The following is a 19738-nucleotide window of genomic DNA, read 5'->3' as shown; positions in this document are numbered from 1 at the left end:
AGACAAATATCTACCAAGCAGATATACTAATACCCAGTTATATGCATAAATGCAGCATTCTTTAAAAAATGGTGAGCAAGCCTCTAGAGAACTGTCACTTCTTGTTGGGAATAATCATATAACTGTCATTTCTTGTCTATCATGCCCCAACCACTACAAATTCCTCCCTCTGCCACCAATGCAAATCCACCAGTCACTCATCCGCTTATCCAAATTTTCGTGGAAAATCTGGAGAAAATCACGATTCTTTTTTTTTTTTTTCTGATTGAAGCCCTCAGGTTCCTAAAAGCTCCATACCTGCCATAAACTGGTCAGAATGTCATGTGGGCAGAATGCCACCAGTTAGAAGTGAGTGAGGAATTTTTTAATAGTATGGACCATTTCTAGACTAGCCCTGGAAAATAAAGAATCTCCAAATGTACACCATCAGGTTCCACACTGTTGAAACTAGGAAATGCAGAACAAGAAATTGTATTTTATTTATTTAGAGTATTTACACACTGCTCTTCAGCCACAAAGGTTCTCAGAGCGGCTTACATATTTTGTATCATACAGAAAGGCTTGAAAAAGACAGGTAAAGAGGCTTTGCCAAAAAAGGCAATGTAACTTTATGTTTAACACAAAACACACTGAGAAAAGTTTCTGTGCCTGCCTACAAGCATAATTATCAAGAGGAAATCCTCCAAGAGGTTTAAAATACCAGTTATTGAATTGTCTGACATTTTATTAACAATTTAATAATCAAACTGTTCAGAGGTGCAATACTGCAGGACAGTTTTCAAGGAGCTACAAGATTAGATGAAAGTACAGAGAGAACTATACACACACACAAACACATACTCACACACACAATTTGGCAAAGTGTACTAGAAAAGAAAACAACAAAGACCTAGCCATAGATTATATTTTCTTCGTCCTCCTGCTGCTGCAGTGGCCACTAAAACACATCTTTGGCTTTTTGAACTGCACTAAAGCTTATAATCAAGAAACCAGTGGCTTCACCCCCAAACTCTCACAGTTGTTGATAAGCCCACCAGAAAATGAGTAAAATCACAGTGTAAATAATGCTTAAACACATCCACAACTCCTCAGGTGCCTAGCATGGGGGGTGGGGGGGGGGGGGGAGATGCACTTTACTGAGGCCTGGATATCCAAACCTAGACCTGACATCACACTGATGAAGCAGAAGTCCCCACTGACATACTTACAGGATGCAGCAGAGGCTGCTCATTTTGCCTGGCTACTTTCCTTTGTACACACTAACAGCCTGGATGTTTATGTGTGTATTTGTAAGCATGTGTACATTGACTGTAGCTCTCTTTCCATGGCTACTGAGGCAGAGGCTAAAAAACATTTCTGCAAGCTAGCCTTCAAAAAGCACAAGCTGACTATGAGGTATGAATGATAACGTTACCTAGGTATTTTGCCTATTGTGGATGTACTAGAGAAATTTCCAGGGGAGGGGGGGAGAGATAATTCATGATTTTGCAATGAAAGTGTCCCCCTCCCTCCTCAAAACACAGCTGAAAAGGGAACTGGTGTGTCTGTAAAATGCTTACAACCATGTTGTCTTATTAGAATAAAAGAAACCAAAACATCAACAGGATAAACCTTTATTTGGAATTATGACCATACAAAATGTTATAAAATGAACAGCAAAAATTTGCAGGGGTCAACTTTAGGTTGGATGTTCTGCAAAGTGAAAAAATTGAGTATTCTGAGGCATAATAGAAAAGCCCCGGTGTGGGTCAGAGTATTACTTCGGGAGTGTAGAAAACATAGTATCAGAATTAACCTTCCCCTTCAATAACAGGGTCTGTGTTACATGTTTGTACAAGCCTTCAAAAATGCTGCTTGGGTCCTGTATACACGTGCTTAAGACAGTCATTACCCACAAAGCAAAAAGTCAACAAGAGACTGGCATGAGTCCCATACTGTCACACTGTGCATGAGATCTTGGATGGTAAGAAAAATTTGTGACTGTTCAGCTAAATTGTTTGCCAACCCATCAGAATGACTTCAGTGCCGAATGACTAATAGTTTCCCATAAGACAAAACAGTTTCAGATCAGTTTTACTCCAGCACTTGTACACAACTGAGATTACTTACCCTGCTGAGTCTGGAGACAGCCAATGATACCGAGGTTTTAAATTCATCTGGATTCTTTTGTGCCAGAGTAGTGATCAAACTGGTAGCAGCAGTAACCACACCCTGGAAAAAGACAAGATTACAATTCCCTGAAATCCCCTCTAATCACTAAGCACTTAAGTTGAATATGAAAAGCACAATCTTGTTCACGGCCATTTTAAAACGATAGAGTTTAAAGATAAAAAAATTCTTTTTGCATTTTAATTATGCAAAAAGATGGGGGGACATGTTGGGGAATATCAAGTAATGTAGCCTGTTGTTGTTAACCACCCTCGAGTTGATCTCAGCCTATGACAACCATGTAAACGAGACCTCTCCAAGATTCCCTGTCCTCCACTACTCTGCTTAGTTCCTGTACATTCATTCTGATGACCTCCTTAATAGAGTCCATCCATCTTGCATGAGGACTTCCTCTCTTTTGGCTTCCATCCAGCTTTCCTAGTATTATTGTTGTTTTTTCCAATGAGATGTGCCTTCTCATGATGTGGCCAAAGTATGACAGCCTCACTCTAGTCAGCCTGGCTTTCAAAGAGATTTCTGGCTAGGATCCATTTGTTTGTCTTTCTGGCTGTCTATGGAATCCTTAGTATGGTATTCTTCTTCAGCACATCGCAAATGAATTGATTTTCAAATACCCAATACCATTGTCACCTTCCAACACCAGCTTGTGAACACTCCTAGAGCCTACTAGTTCACCTGCTACCTTCAGTAAGTGGTGCCAGGATGCACAAATGGAACCCTCTTCCCCAAGAAGATGGGACTGTTGTCTACATTGCAACTTTTTCACTGCCAATTCAGTATCTATAGTCTTTACCTAGGCATTTCATTTGTATTTGCTACCATTTTTGTTTTTATTCTGCTGTGTTTTTATTGCACTAACTATGTCCTATTTTAATTGCATTTGTATACCAACATGACATCTCTCAGGATGAACGGCAGTTTTAAAATATTTTAATATATAAAATAAAAACTTGAACAAAGGAGAAGTGTGCTGCTCTCCAAATACGGCAAGAGGGTGACAGTTAAGATGATCATAAAGGCATGGTCTACATCAAAATACTGAGCACAGTACTATCTATGGTGACCATCAGTAGGTCTTCAGAATTTCAGGATAAGAATTTGTGCCAGCCCTTCCTAGAGATGCCAGGGACTGAACCTTGGGTTTTCTGCATGCAGAGCATGTGCCCTTTCAATGAGCTGTGAACCCTTCCATTTGCAAACCTTGTAAGTATATTCATTCCCTAACAAGCCTTTTCTGGGTATTTATAGGACAAAAGTAGACACCAGACAGGAGACCCATACAGAGGCTCTTCCACAGTTTTCTTTTTTCTTTTTCCCTTCCAAAGTTCAAAGCACTCACAGAGGATTTGGGTCATGGCTACTGTTTGCACTGATATGGCAGAAAGGACAAAGAGCAGCTTGGAGGAAGGAGGCAAAGGAATGTGAGAGTGGAAAAGGATTATCTCCACCCCCACTCCCCATTTCATGGTCTCACTCCAGTCCCTTCCTCAATGACACAAAGCACAAACTGTGCAAGATCATGATTATAGATGTCCCACATCACATGAAGTTTGCTTATTACAGGTCAGAGAACACTAGTAAGTATTCTGCTCTTCACTGGTACAGACATTCTAACTGATTTAAGTGGCTCCAGAAATTATATTAATGTATTAAGAAACTATATTGTTACTGAGCATAGAACTGTGAGATTACATTTCTATAGAGTACTGTGTGATCTGCTTCATAAGTTCCAATCTTGTTTTTGCCTTCTAGATAATCACACATAAGAATTCATATCATTTTCATTTGTACTTTCATACAGTGGGAGCTGGGTAATGATTTTCTCCCCATCTCCAATCCTCTCTTTGTGTACACCGAGGTGAGCACCCTCCAAGGGTCAAAGGGCCATTTTCGGCTCCTCTGATCCCTTGGCAGGCTGCAGCAGCATGCCTGGAGGTGCCTGGAAGTGATATTTCAGACGGCTATAAGTCTTTTTTGGTCAATGTAGCATGGCTTTGTGTCAGGTTTTTTTGTTTTGTTTTGTTTTTTTGGCAAAACAGGCCTCCTGGAGTCAATTTTCATCTGAAAAATTGATGCCTTTCAGCCAGATTTCCCCCACCTGCTTTAATTTTTGAGGGGGGGATGTGGGGGTGCTCTGGGGGCAAGGGTCACAATAACCCTCTCAACAGCAGTATCATTCCCACCCCTACTGTATACTGATTATTTGGTTCTGGTAATTTTTCCTTGGGCTTGGAATAATGAAAATGTTGGTCCCTCAAGTAACTGAAAGATGATATCTGCATCATGTTTATAGTTATATTCAACAAGATTAAATAAAATGGAAATGCAGTGTGATCAAATGAAACACACTATATTCTCAGTGATTCCTCTGTATTATTATTTTTAAATCCCTGTTGACTGACTATGCATTTTTAACATTCCACTTACTGGAGGGACATTGCCTCCTTCCTGTCTAGTAAACTGCCATGTGACAGCTTCTCTCAGGTGAGTAGTCTACAACAGTGGCTCTTAACCTTTCCCTGACCCTCGGCCATGATCATTGGGGCTTCTGATGGTTGCAGGGCAAAAGAGGTGGAGGACCAAAGATTGAGAATTACTGATCTAAACAAAAGATGGCAGGAGAATTGGTCCTAGCCTTCAAACTAGGCCTGAACCTTGCAATCCATTCCAACATCCTTTCTCAGTCACTCAAAAGCTGAGCAAAGAAGAAGAAGAAGTCATGATAGTTTCCCCCATCCTCATTCACACAGCAAATTAATATAACATCTCTGCTCCATTAATCTACTGGGGAAGGGGAAGCAGCTGGAAATGTATTATAAGAACAAAACTTGGTTTTCAGCAAAGTTTGGGAACTACCCCAGCCCCATTGGTATGTTCAGGAACCATTCCCATCCCCAAACTCCAGTTTCATTCAAGTATTGTTTTCGTTTATTTCCACAGAAACCAGTCACTCAACTCAGTGAAACATGTGGATTGGATACCGTAATCCAGCCCAGGGGTTGGCATTTGATCTCCATCCTCAAATGCACTGCAATCTACCAGCTTTTCTATTCCAATTTGTTCCTTAGTACCTGTGAGAAAGGTTTCTGAGATGAACCCTTTGATTGGCTCAGAGAAATTACTCCACTGTGATTCTTTAGCTTTATTAAAAAGAAAAACTGGTTAATTCTAAATCAATCCAAATAAAACTTTCTGAAGCTTGTCTTTCTCTAATCTAGCTGCATCCTCTCCCCAAGGTAATAGTGCCATGTTGCATACTTTGCTGGACTTGACTTGTTGTGGCAGGCTTTTCAAAAATACAAAAAAGTCAGGAAGACAACATCACATGCTATTTATCAGTCAAGAATGAATAAAAAATAATATCAATCTGAATACATCAGAGTGACTAAAGATATATGCATATTGTTAAGAGACGTACAAACATTTTGTAAATTAAATCTGATTTAACAAACTGATGGCGATACAGTTGATGTATAAAACAGTATTTAAAAAAGACTTTCCGAGGTCAAAAATAATATGGCATAGATCACAACAATAGGAGTAACAAGCTGTGTTTAAAATATTTGCTATTATTATTTGTATATTTTTCATTCTTTGTGGGAAAACCTGTAGCATTTCATTAATTAATAACTTTATTACAGCCATTTGGCCAGCACAGTAGCATTTCAAGTTATCTTCCCAACTTTCTTTGGTTTTCTTGTTTAATTACGCTTGGAGTCAGGTTTTATTTCTGTTTTGTTGTCTTTATGTTACTTATCAAAAACATTGCCTACTCATAGTTCCATATAATTAAATTCTGAACATTTGTGATTAATTATTCACACTTTTAAGAGATATATTCCAATTAGGAAAAACATTCCACCAACTCACCAGATGCTGGTCATTAAGAAGATGCACAACTCTTGATGTCCAGTCTCCCATAGGAACCAGGTCAGGAGACGTTCTATATAATCGTAACAGGCACAGTGCTGCACTCTGCTTCACACTATCCATGGTGTCTCTGGAAGAGAGATAAAACTATTCCTAGACCTCAAATCTCCAGAATTTGCTTGAACTAGCCAACTAGAGTGGTTAACTCAGATAATAATTAGGATGAATAAACAGTTATGAAGCCTCCCTTAGTTCAGCTTTTCAAAATCTGGTGCCCTGCAGATATGTTGAACTACAGCTGCCCTATCCTGAACCACTGTGGTCAGCAGGCAAACTGATTGCAGAAGACGGAACTAGTAGTCCACACTAGTGGGATTTATGGTCGACCATATCTGGATGGTAACATATTGGGGAAACATGCTTTAGGTTATTCCAAGCACTGGACTCTTCTCCTGGAGTGTTTTGTTTTGTCCAGAGGGTGCTTACTACACAAGCTGAAGTTGAAAAAAAATTTCTTCTGTGAAAGGCTAGTTTTGTAGCTTGAGGCATATTAGTGTTCAACGTGTAAGAACAACAGAAATAAGTTTTATTTTACTGAAGGTGCGTTGGAAGTTGTCTATAACAGGAGTATTTTATGACCTGAACACCATCTGTATCACCATTTCATATGAAATTGTTTATACAGAGCAGAAAAAATAATTTGATGAACTACAACTCCCCAAATATTCAGGCCACGATGGCCAGGTTTCATATGTGCCAATAGTCCAGTGGTTCCAAACCTGGGTCAGGACCCCTTTGGGGGTCGAATTACAGTTTCAAAGGGGTTGCCAGGGACCCCCCTCAGAGCACCACTTCCCAAACAAAGGGCCCCCAAGCTAAGCCCATTAAAGCAGCAGCCACCTCCAGGCCCCTCAGGTGCTTAGCAACTTCCCACAGCATCCCCTTTCCTTCCTCTCTCAGGAACATTGGGCTCTGCAAAAAGGAAGAGAGACAGCAGAGCTAATGAGTTCCAGTTTCACTTTGAAACACTATCCCTCTGTCCCTCTATCCTGGGGCTTTCTGGACAGGTTTCTTCAGAGGGGGCTGGCCATTGCTATCCTCTGAGGCTGAGAGAGTGTGGCTCCTTGCCCAAGGCTCAGGGTTTTTGTGATTAATCACTATGCTGTACTTATGTTCCATCTATAACAATGAAAATACCATTCATAACAGTAGCAAAATTAAAGTTATGAAGTAGCAACAAAATAATTTTATGGTTGGGGCTCACCACAACATGAAGAACTGTATTAAAGGGTCGCAGCATTAGAAAGGTTGGGAACCACTGCAATAGCCACACTCTTTCACAGGAATGGGGAAAGTTACTTTTTGGGCTACAGCTTCCAGAACAAGCGTGGTTTGACTGGCTGGAGATTATGGGAATTGTAGTTCAAAATTAATTTTCCATGCTCTAATACAGAGTTAAACTACAGATCCATCTAGTCAAGTGCTGGCTCATTTGGCTATAAACAGCTGTCCAGGATCCTAGGCATACATTTGCCCAGGCCAGCCCCAAAGGTTCCTTTCATTTGAACCGGAGATGCCAGGGAATGAACCATACCTAAGCAATGGTTTGTCTGAAATCTTTATAAGTCAACCTGAGTTTTAAATGAATTCTTAGCAGTTTGTTTTAAATGAAAGCTCTCTAGAAAATGTTAACTATTACTGTGACTATATACACACATGTACACATAGCAATTGTACTAGCATAGAAATACGAGAGACTAATTATATAATTAAACAATAACCTCTAAATTTGGACATTTTATTTCTGACTGCATATAAATAGTTTTAAGGATCATATCAATGTGTTAGTAAAGTAGCACACAACATTCCTAGTTACACAGATTCTTCAGTGGCTATAAGACAATGGAATTCTTCCACAAGTACAAACTGAACTTACTCCCTCTGGCCTGCCCATACTCATAATGGAGAGAGGTGTGAGCAGCTGAAGTACAGGTACATATGTAATTGTGGCAGCCTCAGAAATGGTTGCTGTCATCTTGGCCATACAAGAACACAAAAACAGACAAACTTCCCAATCCTTCTTTCAATCCAGGAACATTTGTGCAGAGAAAGTTTGACAAGGTTACTGCCTCTAGAAATATCCTCTTTAACCTACATCCATTTTAACCTATGCTGGGTTAATCTAAGGAAAAAGAAACAGAGTGGTGCTACCACCTATTCCAGCAATGCAGTCAACCATCTGCCATCAGGCATTTAGATTTTCTAAGGCCTGTTTTAGACCATAAACATGTTTACAATAATGTGTGAACTACATCAGAACGATTCTTTTATACAAGAAAAATATTTGTCTGGCACTGTGTGTCAGCTGCAAACATCCACCATATTGACCAAGTGCATGAAATGTACTTCATATCAACACTTAAGTAAGCATTCTCACTTGTTGGAAGGCCCAAAATCTATGGATACTGCTGCTGCCTACCCAACTAATTAAGTAAATATATTTCTGTTTATAAAAATGTTCAGGCAGCTTACAAAATGCAGCAATATAAAACCTTTGTGCGCCCCAAGATACTGAAAGCAAGGAACTAATTCATACAAAGGAAACAAAAACCAGCCACAAGAGTCAAGGATACAACCCACACAAGTAACAGAGAAAATGCTTTCAAAAAGGATCAATCTCCACACTTAAAAAAAACCACAGCACTTGAAGAGGACTGGTGGACCTCCTTTAGGAAATGGCTCCAGAGCATGGGCATCAATAAGAAGAGTCAGGCAATTTAATCATGCCAGCATTTAGATGCCTGTCTCCATCAGAAGAATTAGCCTAATTGCTCTTTTATTAGCAGTGGAAATCCATAGGCATTACCTACCCAGCTACAAGTATCTTTGGAATTTCTCCAGCAAATGCTTCTGCCATCTCTCTGCTACCCACGTTGGCAATGCAGTGTAAAGCTAGTCCCATAAAAGTGGGGTTGCGGCTAGCTAAGTCATTCTTAATTGCATTGTTTATCAGCCGTATCAATTCACTGTTTGAATTCACAAGTACAGAGATGAACAGGTAGCCCTGGAATTAAGAGAAGAATTAGTGGTGGGTAGGAGGGGAAAAGTTTAATATGCAATACTCATAATTTCTAAAAATGCCTCTTCAGCTATAACTTAATCAGGTCTCTCATCACTAAATCCTGGTCAAAAGTGATATACGTCCAGTGCAATCAGTTTTCATTCTTTACAAGGAAACCCAAATATCAGGTGATTGGAGACAGGTAGAATATTGCTGAGCTCATGTTCAGACACAGGCAGATCAAAACAATTTAAGAAAGTCTTACTGAATGGGTTCCAGAGTGTTGTTTGTGAATGGAAAGCACTTCTGAATGGAACTGCCACTTCCTTCCCAAGCTGACTGCACCTCTTATTTTTAGAGTGGCCAGGTGTCCATAATTATAAGAGATGTACCCTATTCGAGGGCCAGAAAACTTGTCCCTTATAGAGCTGGCAGGTGTCCCTTATTATAAAGGATGTCCCCTATTTGAGGCTTGGAAAGCTTTTATATAGACTGAACAGGATGCCAAGCAATCCTATGTTCTTGAGTGTAGGCCCTTCATAAAGACTTAAATGTGTGCAACATGTAATTTATGAAAGTGGATAATATGTTAATTTTGCATCAAAATACATGGTTTAACTGAAGGTTAACTGAAATAAATACTTTCATTGGGGTATTTGGGTAGAACACAAGCTTGTTAATAACTATTTTCTGATTGTCAAACCCTCCATGTCACAAATTTTGACAGTACCTTACTGCTGTTTTGAAAACGTGGCAACATTAACTATACTGCAGGGTGCTCACCTGTCAAAAGGGTCCCCTGACATTTAGAAGCAGCTTTTCGGAGGAGCACAAAAATCCAAAGAAAGGAGCTGGAAGCAACTCTGTACAGTACTCCTGAACTCAACTCCACACACAGTCCTTTCAATCTCCACTTTTAATTTTACAGTTATAATCCAGCTCTTTCCAACGCTTTGATACTTGGGATTATACAAAGCCTCTTCATTTAAGCATACATTTATATTAAGTCATATTAAGGGAAAGCCAGAAAAAATATGGTATCTGCCATAATTTTAAAAGTTTGACAATTTGAAACCACTAGCTTTCTCCCACCCACACTTTTTGCCTTGTTTAAAGATGAAATTCCATTTTGGCATACAGCTGGCCTATCTCTCTTGCAGATTTTATCCACTAGTGCATCAACTGCTGGTTGGAAGTTATCAGCCTGGAGTGAGGAGTTGGGTACCAATCTTGCCTATCATGATCAGCTCTAACTGAGCTAAAGATTCACCCTAAACCCCACCCTAAACCCCAAACTGCCATGTGGGATTCAGATTTATGCAGTGCATTGTCTTGATGGGCACTTTTTTCCAACACCCTATTTGGTGGGTTGGAGCTCTTTCCACAAACATATATGAAATGGACCTATTCCCACCATCCAATTTTCTTCACCTCTTAGCCCCCAAAAAGGCTTTGATATCTATAACATTTTGGTAGAGTGGCAGCCTAGGAGTAGGATGTTCTATGTCATCCAATAACTACAGAGAAAAACACTGCACTTTTCAGTGGTGTACACAATGCAAAACTCAAGAAATAAAGGAAACATAATTGCTTTATTCATCTTTCACAGTTCACCCAAAGCTAATGGAAAACTGCATTTTTTCATTGTTATGCAAGGATAAGACATTACTTACAATTTGCTTCTCTGTGTATTTGTTCGAACTCAGTAGATTCACAGCCTCCATGTGGCCAAAATCAATATCATGCCCCAGGAGGAAGATGAAAAGCAGCTTGCAGACATATTTTTTCTTACTGTAGCCATCAAGGGCTTTATCACCTAATGAACAAAATAAAAGGCATAAACACAACTCCAACAGAAACACTATAATTCCATTCAGATTATCACACTGACATAAACCATCACTGAAGTATTGCTAGGCACAAGACTGGTGTGACTGGAATGGGTCCCAGAGCATGATGTAACACATGCAAAAGCTAAATAGATCTGCTTAAACAGATCAATATCTAGATAGGAAAAGAATTTGGGAATCCTATGTTCTTTACCCTCATCTTGATCACAGAGGAAGATGGGAGAAATCTCCTTCACTGACTCATAACCAGAGAGGAGGAATAACTCTGAAATCTCAGATTTACACACAAATAATAGGTACCTTGTGATCCTGTATTTTTGTATTTTCTGTACCTCCTTACTGAGGAAAAACACAAACATTCCCTGTCATTTCCCCCCATAACACTCCAAGCTATTTCCAAGGCTTGCATTTTTGGCATGCCATTACACAGCCCATCTCCTCTGTCAAGTAGCAAATCCTGTTACTAAATTTCATCTAACCAGTCTGTGCCAAGAGAAAGAAGGGATGTAAGAAAAATAAATAAAATTGAGCTAAAAACGTAGAGCCTGAAGCTATGTTCTGGTGAGCCTGCCCCTTTCCTTGGAGAACATGACAAGATGCCATCATTATAAAACTAACATGTCCCTTCTAAATACATCCAAACTATATGAAATCTTGACTCATGTCAAGAGTAAATTGGTTATGGGAGGACAGCTCTAGGGATCCCTAAATTATTCACCACACTGCATGTGTTAGGATTTTATAATTCAGAGAAGTAGGAATATGATTACAGTATGTTTGTTTTCTTCAGGATGGCTACAAGGAAAGCTGATCAGAAAGAAAATAATCCTGTTAAAAATATATATTGAAATCTCCTGTTGTTAGAATAAACATCAAGAAGTATATAGCTCAGAAGCAGAAACTTTGACACATGTCTAATCCATAGTGCAGAAATAATTTAGTTTGACACTGCTTTAACTGTCATGACACCATCCTGTGGAATCCTGGGATTTGTAGTTTGTTGTGGCACCAAAGCTCTCTGACAGAGAAAGCTAAATATCTCACAAAACTACAAATCCCAGAATTCCATAGCATTGAGCCATGGCAGTTAAGGTGATGTCAAACTGCATTATTTCTGAAGTGTAGAAATAATCCACTAAATGCTGGATAGAACCTGGTTTCACTAGCTCCCATTCCAAACAGTTGACTGAAATTCCAGATATAAGTACTTCTATGCAACCATCAGTTGGCCTTCATAGACTCGCTTTTTTGATCAAATTGTTTGGGCCAGATTATCAGTGGTTCAATTAGCAAAACCGACTGAAACCCCTTTTTGGGTGGGAGACTTACACCAAGGCAGAAAGTGCTGCTTGATTCCTCTTCTCCAGTCATGTGCTGAATCTCCATTGAATCCTCCATTCCTGAGTCCTCCAGTAATAGATGGGAACTACTGAGCATGTCCAGTGAATGGGTCTGCTGAAATGATTTCTTCTGTGGATTGTGAATGTTTTCTAAACCTACTGTGCTGCCCATGTTTTCAACAGAAATGCTTTCTGCTTGTCTTTCTTAGTTTCAAATAAACATGCAGAGACACAATTATTTGTACTATGTGCTGCTTCACATTTTTACTTCTGAACATGGAAATGGGTGATTTGAGTAGGTTTTGTAGTTAACTGGCAAAAGACTAGATATCAGATACTCCTAGAGCTTGCTCCTGTATCAAAAATGCTTTTTTATATACCAGCCTGCTCAGATTTGCAGGTATGCTTTTATATCTCTCACTGCAACAGGTTGCAACTGATTGTTATTTTTGATATAATCAATATTTCATGTATTACTGGAGAAACAGTAATAATGCATGGGATCAGGCCAGTTGCAGGTCTGCAGTCTGTTGCACTTTTGTCTTCTATTTTTTATTTATTCAGTTTCTATTTTGTCATTCTGATAATTGTTCACATATGCATGCCAAGAGAACTCCGTTTTTGGAACTGATCTGGGCCTCCAGCACACAGGGAATGTGGCTTTGTCTACACCCAGAAACGCATCTTCGATTTATTCACTCTCACAAATAATTTCCTTCTATTATGTACTGACACATCATTTCAAACATAATGGCATAAAAACTGAACACTGTTCTGGATTAGCCAGAGGTCAGGAAGAAGCATTTGGGTTGAATGTATTTTACATTCCATTCAGTGCTGCCTGAAGATGCTGCCACTACCGTTATACATTAAATATTACAGCACTGTGGAAGCAAAGAGAATTCTGTGCTAAGCAATCCAACAGACTCCTAGTCAGGTTGGTAAGGGACAACAGCTGCTAATTACTTATCCAAGACCTGTACTGAATTAGACATATTTAACAGACCTGTGCATTTGCCCAGCTACTTCAAATAAACAATCCTACAGACTAGAAACATGACTTGAATATACTCTAAAGAGAAGGGCATGGTTCAATCAATGGCCTGTGAAACACACAAGCCAACAATATGATCTCTCGTTTAGATTTCTGTAATGCGCTCTACATGGGGCTACCCTTGTATCAAGTTTGGAAGCTTCAATTGGTTCAAAATGCTGCAGCAAGGTTGGTCACCGGAACATCTAGGTTTGACCACGAAACACCAATATTAAAATCTCTTCACTGGCTGCCAATCAGCTTCCGGGCCCAATACAAAGTGTTGTTTATTACCTTTAAAGCCCTATATGGCTTGGGCCTGAGTTACTTGAGGGAACGCCTTTCCCTACACAATCTGCCCCACACCCTCAGGACATCTGGGAAGAAAGTTTTAGAGAGTGCAAAAACTAGGTTAACAACAACTTCCCACAGAGCATTTTCTGCCATAGCCACCAAGTTATGGAACGACTTGCCGGAAGAGATCCGTCTTATTACCACCTTAGATGCCTTCAAGAAGGCACTCAAGACAGATCTCTTCCGGCGAGCCTATCCACCAAATTTGCTGTAAAATATCCCACCTCCACTAGTACTGTATGTTTTATGAAAGTTAGTTGTATTTTATTAACCTTATTGTATTGATAATATGCTATTGTTTTTATTGAATGTATTTCATACGTTTTTATTGTTGGAATAATTAGTTTGTTGTAATTCCACCTCAATCCGCAAGGAGAGGTGGGAAATAGAAATAAATTTATTATTATTATTATTATTATTATTATTATTATCAACAATAAAGCCTGCTCTTAGATTTCTCCTGCATGTTTCCCCAATCGTACTATTTAGCTGCACAGTGATGATAGCTTGGTGACACAGCTGCAGACTAGTATTCACTGCAAAATGGCAACAACTATGAAAAAGCAAAATGTTATATAAGAACAGGGTCAGTAATTCAACTGTAAGGAACTAGGAACATGTTTGCCTCTTGGCAATTTTTCTTCTTAGCAAAAAGACATTCAGAAGCCCTACTACATACAGCTGGCGGCACACGAGACCATCTTCATCCTTATATAGCAGATAACTGGTGAAGTAGTACGAATGCAGCAAGGGACTCATTTATGACCAAAATACCAAAGTATAGCCTAAAAATATTCTCTCTTAGGCAAACGTGATGACTTTACTCTCTCACTGTAATACTGCCACGACTCTCAAATCGAGGAAAGAGAGATGGATCATTTCCCTGTACCAGCAAAAAGAGAACAATCTTGCAAGTTAGGGACTAGTGGACATTTTACTAGTGTATATAGAATCATAGAATCATAGAATCATAGAATCATAGAGTTGGAAGAGACCACTAGGGCCATCCAGTCCAACCCCCTGCCATGCAGGAAATCCAATTCAAAGCATCCCTGACAGATGGCCATCCAGCCTCTGTTTAAAGACCTCCAAGGATAACATCATATAGTGGCTTGGGTTTAGCCATGCAAACTCCTAGAGCTACAGTAGCTCTACAATAGGATAGGAATTATGTTGTTGTTGGACTACAACTCCCAGTATTCCTTACATTGGCTCTGCAGGATCAGATTGCTATGACTACAATCTAACAATATCTAGAGGTGTGCATGATTCCCACCCCCAAACACCCCTCCAGATATATAAACACAAGGGGAAAACCCTGGTAGCAAAGTATCTCAGCCCCTGGTAAAAAGCCTAAAGCTAGTGAGGCCCTATACAGACCAGCCCGAAAGGCCAGACTGTGAGCAGAGTCAGGGCGCAGTGTCCTGATGCTGGATGCCCTCACTCCACCCCCAGGGCATCATGATGCCATGTGCCATTCCAGACAGCTATTGTGCCCTTTGGAGGGTGCAAAAAGGAGCCGCTTTTTATGGCTCCTTTTTGTGCCCTCCAGAGGCAAGATCGGAGCCACAGTGTGAGTTTGCCACAGCCCTGATCTGGCTAGAAAAGTAGTGGCTTTGGGGCAGTCTGCATAGCCTGAGTTGACAGGATAGCATGTACCATACATACTCAACTATAGGTTGACCTCATGTATAAGTTGAGGGTAGGTTATGGTTTGAGGAGGCTGGTTAACATCTGTCTCACCACATTTAAGATACCTGTTTCTATGGGCAGATTCTTTTTTCCAACACTGATAGCAGCTTACAACATATAATTTTACCTGGTAAGTACATTTATTGTGAATACAGAAGCATTATGCCAGTGTTTGATGCAGGCAGAAACAAGGATAGACATGTGTATACACAAACCCTCTTATAAACATGTCTAGGAGCTGCTGATTAAGGCACATACCTTGAGTACAGTCAATCTTCATATTTGCGGCTTTGATATTTGCAGCTTTGATTATTCACGGATTTCATTAATATGTTCTCTTTAGGACTGTCTAGGTCCTCCAGTGCAACTCTGTGGTCAACTTTAACTAAAAGTTGCACTGAAAGACCATTTGTAGCTACTCCAGTGCCATTCTATGGCCAGTGTATGTTGGACATTGACCACAGAGTTGCACTGGAGGACCTAGAGATTCCTAGAGAGGTGTCCTCTCAGGTAAAAACAATGTTTTTGTTATTTGCGGTTTTTCCATATTCACGGGGGTCTCGTTCCCCTAACCCTAGCGAATATGAAGGGACAACTGTACTTATAGATGTTTTCTAATGCTTGGTATAAGATAACCGTAATGGTTTGTGGTCACATTAGGATTTTATTTATCCTGTTGTCATCATGGTTTTATGTATCTCTGTTGGCTCTGTATGCAGTTTTTAATAAACTGTACTGTCAACTTTGCTGTAAACCACCTTGGAAATTTTTTGGTTAAGAAAGAGAAACTTCTTGGTCTTCAACATACAATTTGGCCCACAAAAGCTTCTGTCAGTCCACAACTATTTTAGCTGCTCTGTGATCAGCAACTGGACATAACAGGGTATTTAAAAGGAACAGGGTATTTAAATGTATTTAACCTTTAAATAATCCTTCAGAGAAGTAAGCTGTGCACTTATTGAAGGCTGTTGCATGGACCATAGCTGTGCACTTCATGGGCTCTGCCATTTTTCTTGCATGGTGGGAAAATGTGCCAAGCAGGCAAGAACGGCACTCACCCTGCCAATGTCCTTGCCCCCTTGGCCCCACCCACTGTTGGAAAGCATCCCTGTCCAATTGGCTGCTGGGCCAAATGGTACAGAAATGCTTTGAGAATAAAAAATAAAATAAAACATCACTCTCACTGAGTTAGGTTCAAGGGTATAATATTTTGTAGAAGTGTGTGTATCTGTCGGTGCACACTACAGTCCCCCCTCCATATTCATGGAATATGGAAAAACTGCAAATAACTCCACCCCCCTACTTAGAAGCCAGTTAAAGGGAAGGGTGAGTGGGGGAAGAGGAGTAGGTCTGCACATTCCTTTTTTCTCACCCTCCTATCCCTTTAATTGGCTCCCTGTTCCTTCTACTCCCCAATCCTCTCCTTGGGTAGCTCAGGAAGAGGATGGGGAAGGCCCCTCCGAGATCCTTCTCCTCCCTGATCCTTTCCCTGGGCATCCCAAGAAGAGGATGGGGAAGAGAAGGCAAGAGGTGCCTTGGCCCCTCCAATACCCTTTGTCTCCACAATCCTTTCCCTGGGCATCTCAAGGAGAGGATCAGGGAGGAGAAGGCAAGAGGTGCCTTGGCCCCTCCGAGACTCTTCTTTTCCCCATCCTCTTCTTGGGCTTCCCAGGGAGATGATCAGGGAGGAGAAGGGTCTGGGGTGGGGGGGCACCTCTTGCCTTTGCCTCCCCAATCTAGCCCAGCCAGGGCTGCCCAAGGAGAGATCAGGCAGGGAAAGGGAGGAGGAATGCCCACATTAGTGGCTTTGACCTTGCGAATAATTGAAATCGTGAGTCTCAAGACCGTGAATATGGAGAGCCAAATGTATAGGCTTATTTTCAAACACCTCCATCAAGGGACATAGTAAAATAGCCCTTGTGCTTAAACTGTGGCCATAATTTGTGATAGCCATTTCTGTTGGCGATAACATATATTAATTTTGAATGCATGAGTCGTGGTAGGCATCAGAGTGGTCAGTTTCTTACCACTCTGTAATTTCAGCAGCTACTGCAATTGCAGTTTCATGGGAATTGGAAGAAGATGTAAAGTCTTTCTATGAATTCCAAGCTATAAAAATGATTTCTATTCATATTTAATGACTATATATTCTGTATATATTCCATGATTTCTCATTGCCCTTTTGTATAATCTCACTCTACTGCCATCAGGCACCTTTACTTTACTACTCAAGCATTATTATTTTAAGAGATGCTTCAAACACTCTTGTATGTACATGTGAAAGTTGGTGTATGCATTCAGTAAATCTTACTGGACAGTCACCATCCCAACTCCAGCACATTTTCCCATGAACTCAGAGCTTAGCCATTCAGAAAACAACTAGAAAGAAATATTGCCTTAGCAGTTTATCTTTTTCTATCCCACCAATTCTGATGCCAGAGACCAATTCAAAAGAAACAGGAACAAAGAATGCAAGTCAGCATTTTCCATATACAATGAGTGGGTCAAAAGGAGACTTCCCTTTCTTGGAAAGGCTTTTTGTTGCACTAACCTAGCTCATCATGCAATTTTTTACTCAAAAGAGGGCAGAAGCTTACAGATCTACTTTCTTCTGATCTTAAATATTCTGAATCATATTCAGAGGTGGCTACTAGCAAACCTTTTTCAGTTATATATACAACAGGGGAATAAAAATATTTTTAAGATTTAAAAAAACTCAGATTACAAGAATTGATGAACTGATGTTTTTACGTTTCAACTGAAAGTCTACAGGATACAAAGTGACCCAGAATCATTAAGAAACCAAACACACCAGCAAAATTAAAGGTTATATTGGGATAGATTCACCTAATATAGATGGTACAAGGTTACTACGCAATGTAAAGATGAAGCTTCTTGATCCATGGTATGGTTTGCCTCTACTTTGGACTTGTTCAGAATTTATACTGAAAAGTGTAATTCTGACAAATACATTTGGAAACCCAACCCAACTGTCAATTGTAATATGTGGCAAGGTTGTTGTTTCCAACAGGCTAGTCAAATTCGGTTTAAAATTTCTAGTTTATACTTTTAATGTTTTGAAAATGGTTTGCTCCATTTTTAATTAATCCCCTCCCCCACAACCATTTAACTATGTATTGCCATGGGGGTCCTTTTAGCCAGAAATATATTTCAATAACTATCAGCTACCAGATGTAGTGGCTCCATATTAATTTCTAGGCTTAATTTAAAATACTGTACTGTTTTTGAGCTCTAAAGACCAGAAAGGTTAGAATGAGATCACCTGTAGGATTGTTTCCACCCATACAAGCCTGCCCAGGCCACAGCATTAGACTCTCATTACTTTCCAACCCACTTCTAAAATATCATTTTTCACATTGCATAGTTTTATACATTGTAATCATTAATTGCTGAAAGCCACCTGGTGATTATTTTCTGTTTAAACTGTAGGAGTCAGACATATGAGACACGTCTTGTTTCTGCTCTTCATACTTTGCTTCTTTTAAGACTAGATTACTGTACTGAGCTTGACACTAAGCTCAACTGAGGGTGTGCAGATAACAGACTGGATGCAGGCCTACAAAATGGAGCTGAATCTTTATAGGCTGGAAGCTCTGTGGATTTGTGGTTCTCCAGTCCAGAAACTGGGCAAGCTACTTGCCCTGGATGGAGTGCACTCCTCAAGAGACAGCAGTCCATAGTTTTGGAGTACTCCTAGACCCATCTCTGTCACTAGAGTCCAAGATAGACACTGTGACTCATATGCCAGCTACAGTTTTTCAGGAGAGGGATAACTTAAACACAATACGTTATGCATGAGTAACTTCTTGATTAAACTACTGCAGCATAAATTACTATGTGGATCTACCCTTGAAGACAGTTCAGAACCTGCAGCAGAATGCAGTAGTTGATTGCCAACTGGAACTTTATACAGAGACCATATAACACTGACCTTAAAACAATTGCATTGGGTCCCAATAGGCTCTTGTTCTGAATTCAAGATGCTGGTGATAATATTTAGAGCCCCTACATGCCTTAGAACCTTGCTAACTGGCGGAGCTTGTCTTGATATTACAACTACTTGAGGTTTAAAGTCTGCTAGAGTGGTTCTCTGTGTCTCTCTCTGTTTATCTCTCAGTGTTTGGAATGACCTGCCAGAAGAGATTCACCAATTATCCTCACTTGATGCTTTTAAAAAGGCGACAAAAACCTTTCCCTTGCGGCAGGCCTTCCCCGATTGATAATGTCCAGAACCAATTGAATCCCCCTCTTTTAATTATTTTTCTAATTTGTGATTTGTTTTTTAATTTTGATGTATTGTTATGTACTTTTTAACCATCTTTTGCTGTTTAATTTTATAGTTGGGAGG

At 40.0% G+C, this 19738-nt stretch overlaps 1 protein-coding gene across 2 annotated transcripts in view; it reads right to left on the bottom strand.

Moving 5' to 3' along the window:
• The window catches only part of AP2A2 (adaptor related protein complex 2 subunit alpha 2), an 84552-nt gene that overhangs the window by 32955 nt on the left and 31859 nt on the right, over positions 1-19738 (bottom strand). For both annotated transcript variants that reach the window (XM_089520913.1, XM_089520914.1), the window contains exons 3-6: positions 10774-10916; positions 8910-9103; positions 6040-6169; positions 2110-2211 (exon numbers count right to left, since the gene is read on the bottom strand). In XM_089520913.1, coding sequence (XP_089377039.1) covers positions 2110-2211; positions 6040-6169; positions 8910-9103; positions 10774-10916 — 569 coding nt within the window. The remainder of the gene's footprint in view (positions 1-2109; positions 2212-6039; positions 6170-8909; positions 9104-10773; positions 10917-19738) is intronic.

Source organism: Sceloporus occidentalis, unplaced genomic scaffold (genome assembly GCF_023333645.1).
Source record: "Sceloporus occidentalis isolate IW3139 unplaced genomic scaffold, rSceOcc1.0.p SCAF_4, whole genome shotgun sequence".
Lineage (NCBI taxonomy): Eukaryota > Metazoa > Chordata > Lepidosauria > Squamata > Phrynosomatidae > Sceloporus > Sceloporus occidentalis.
The sequence above is the reverse complement of the archived record's forward strand: the minus strand, read 5'-3'. Positions and strand labels throughout refer to the sequence as shown.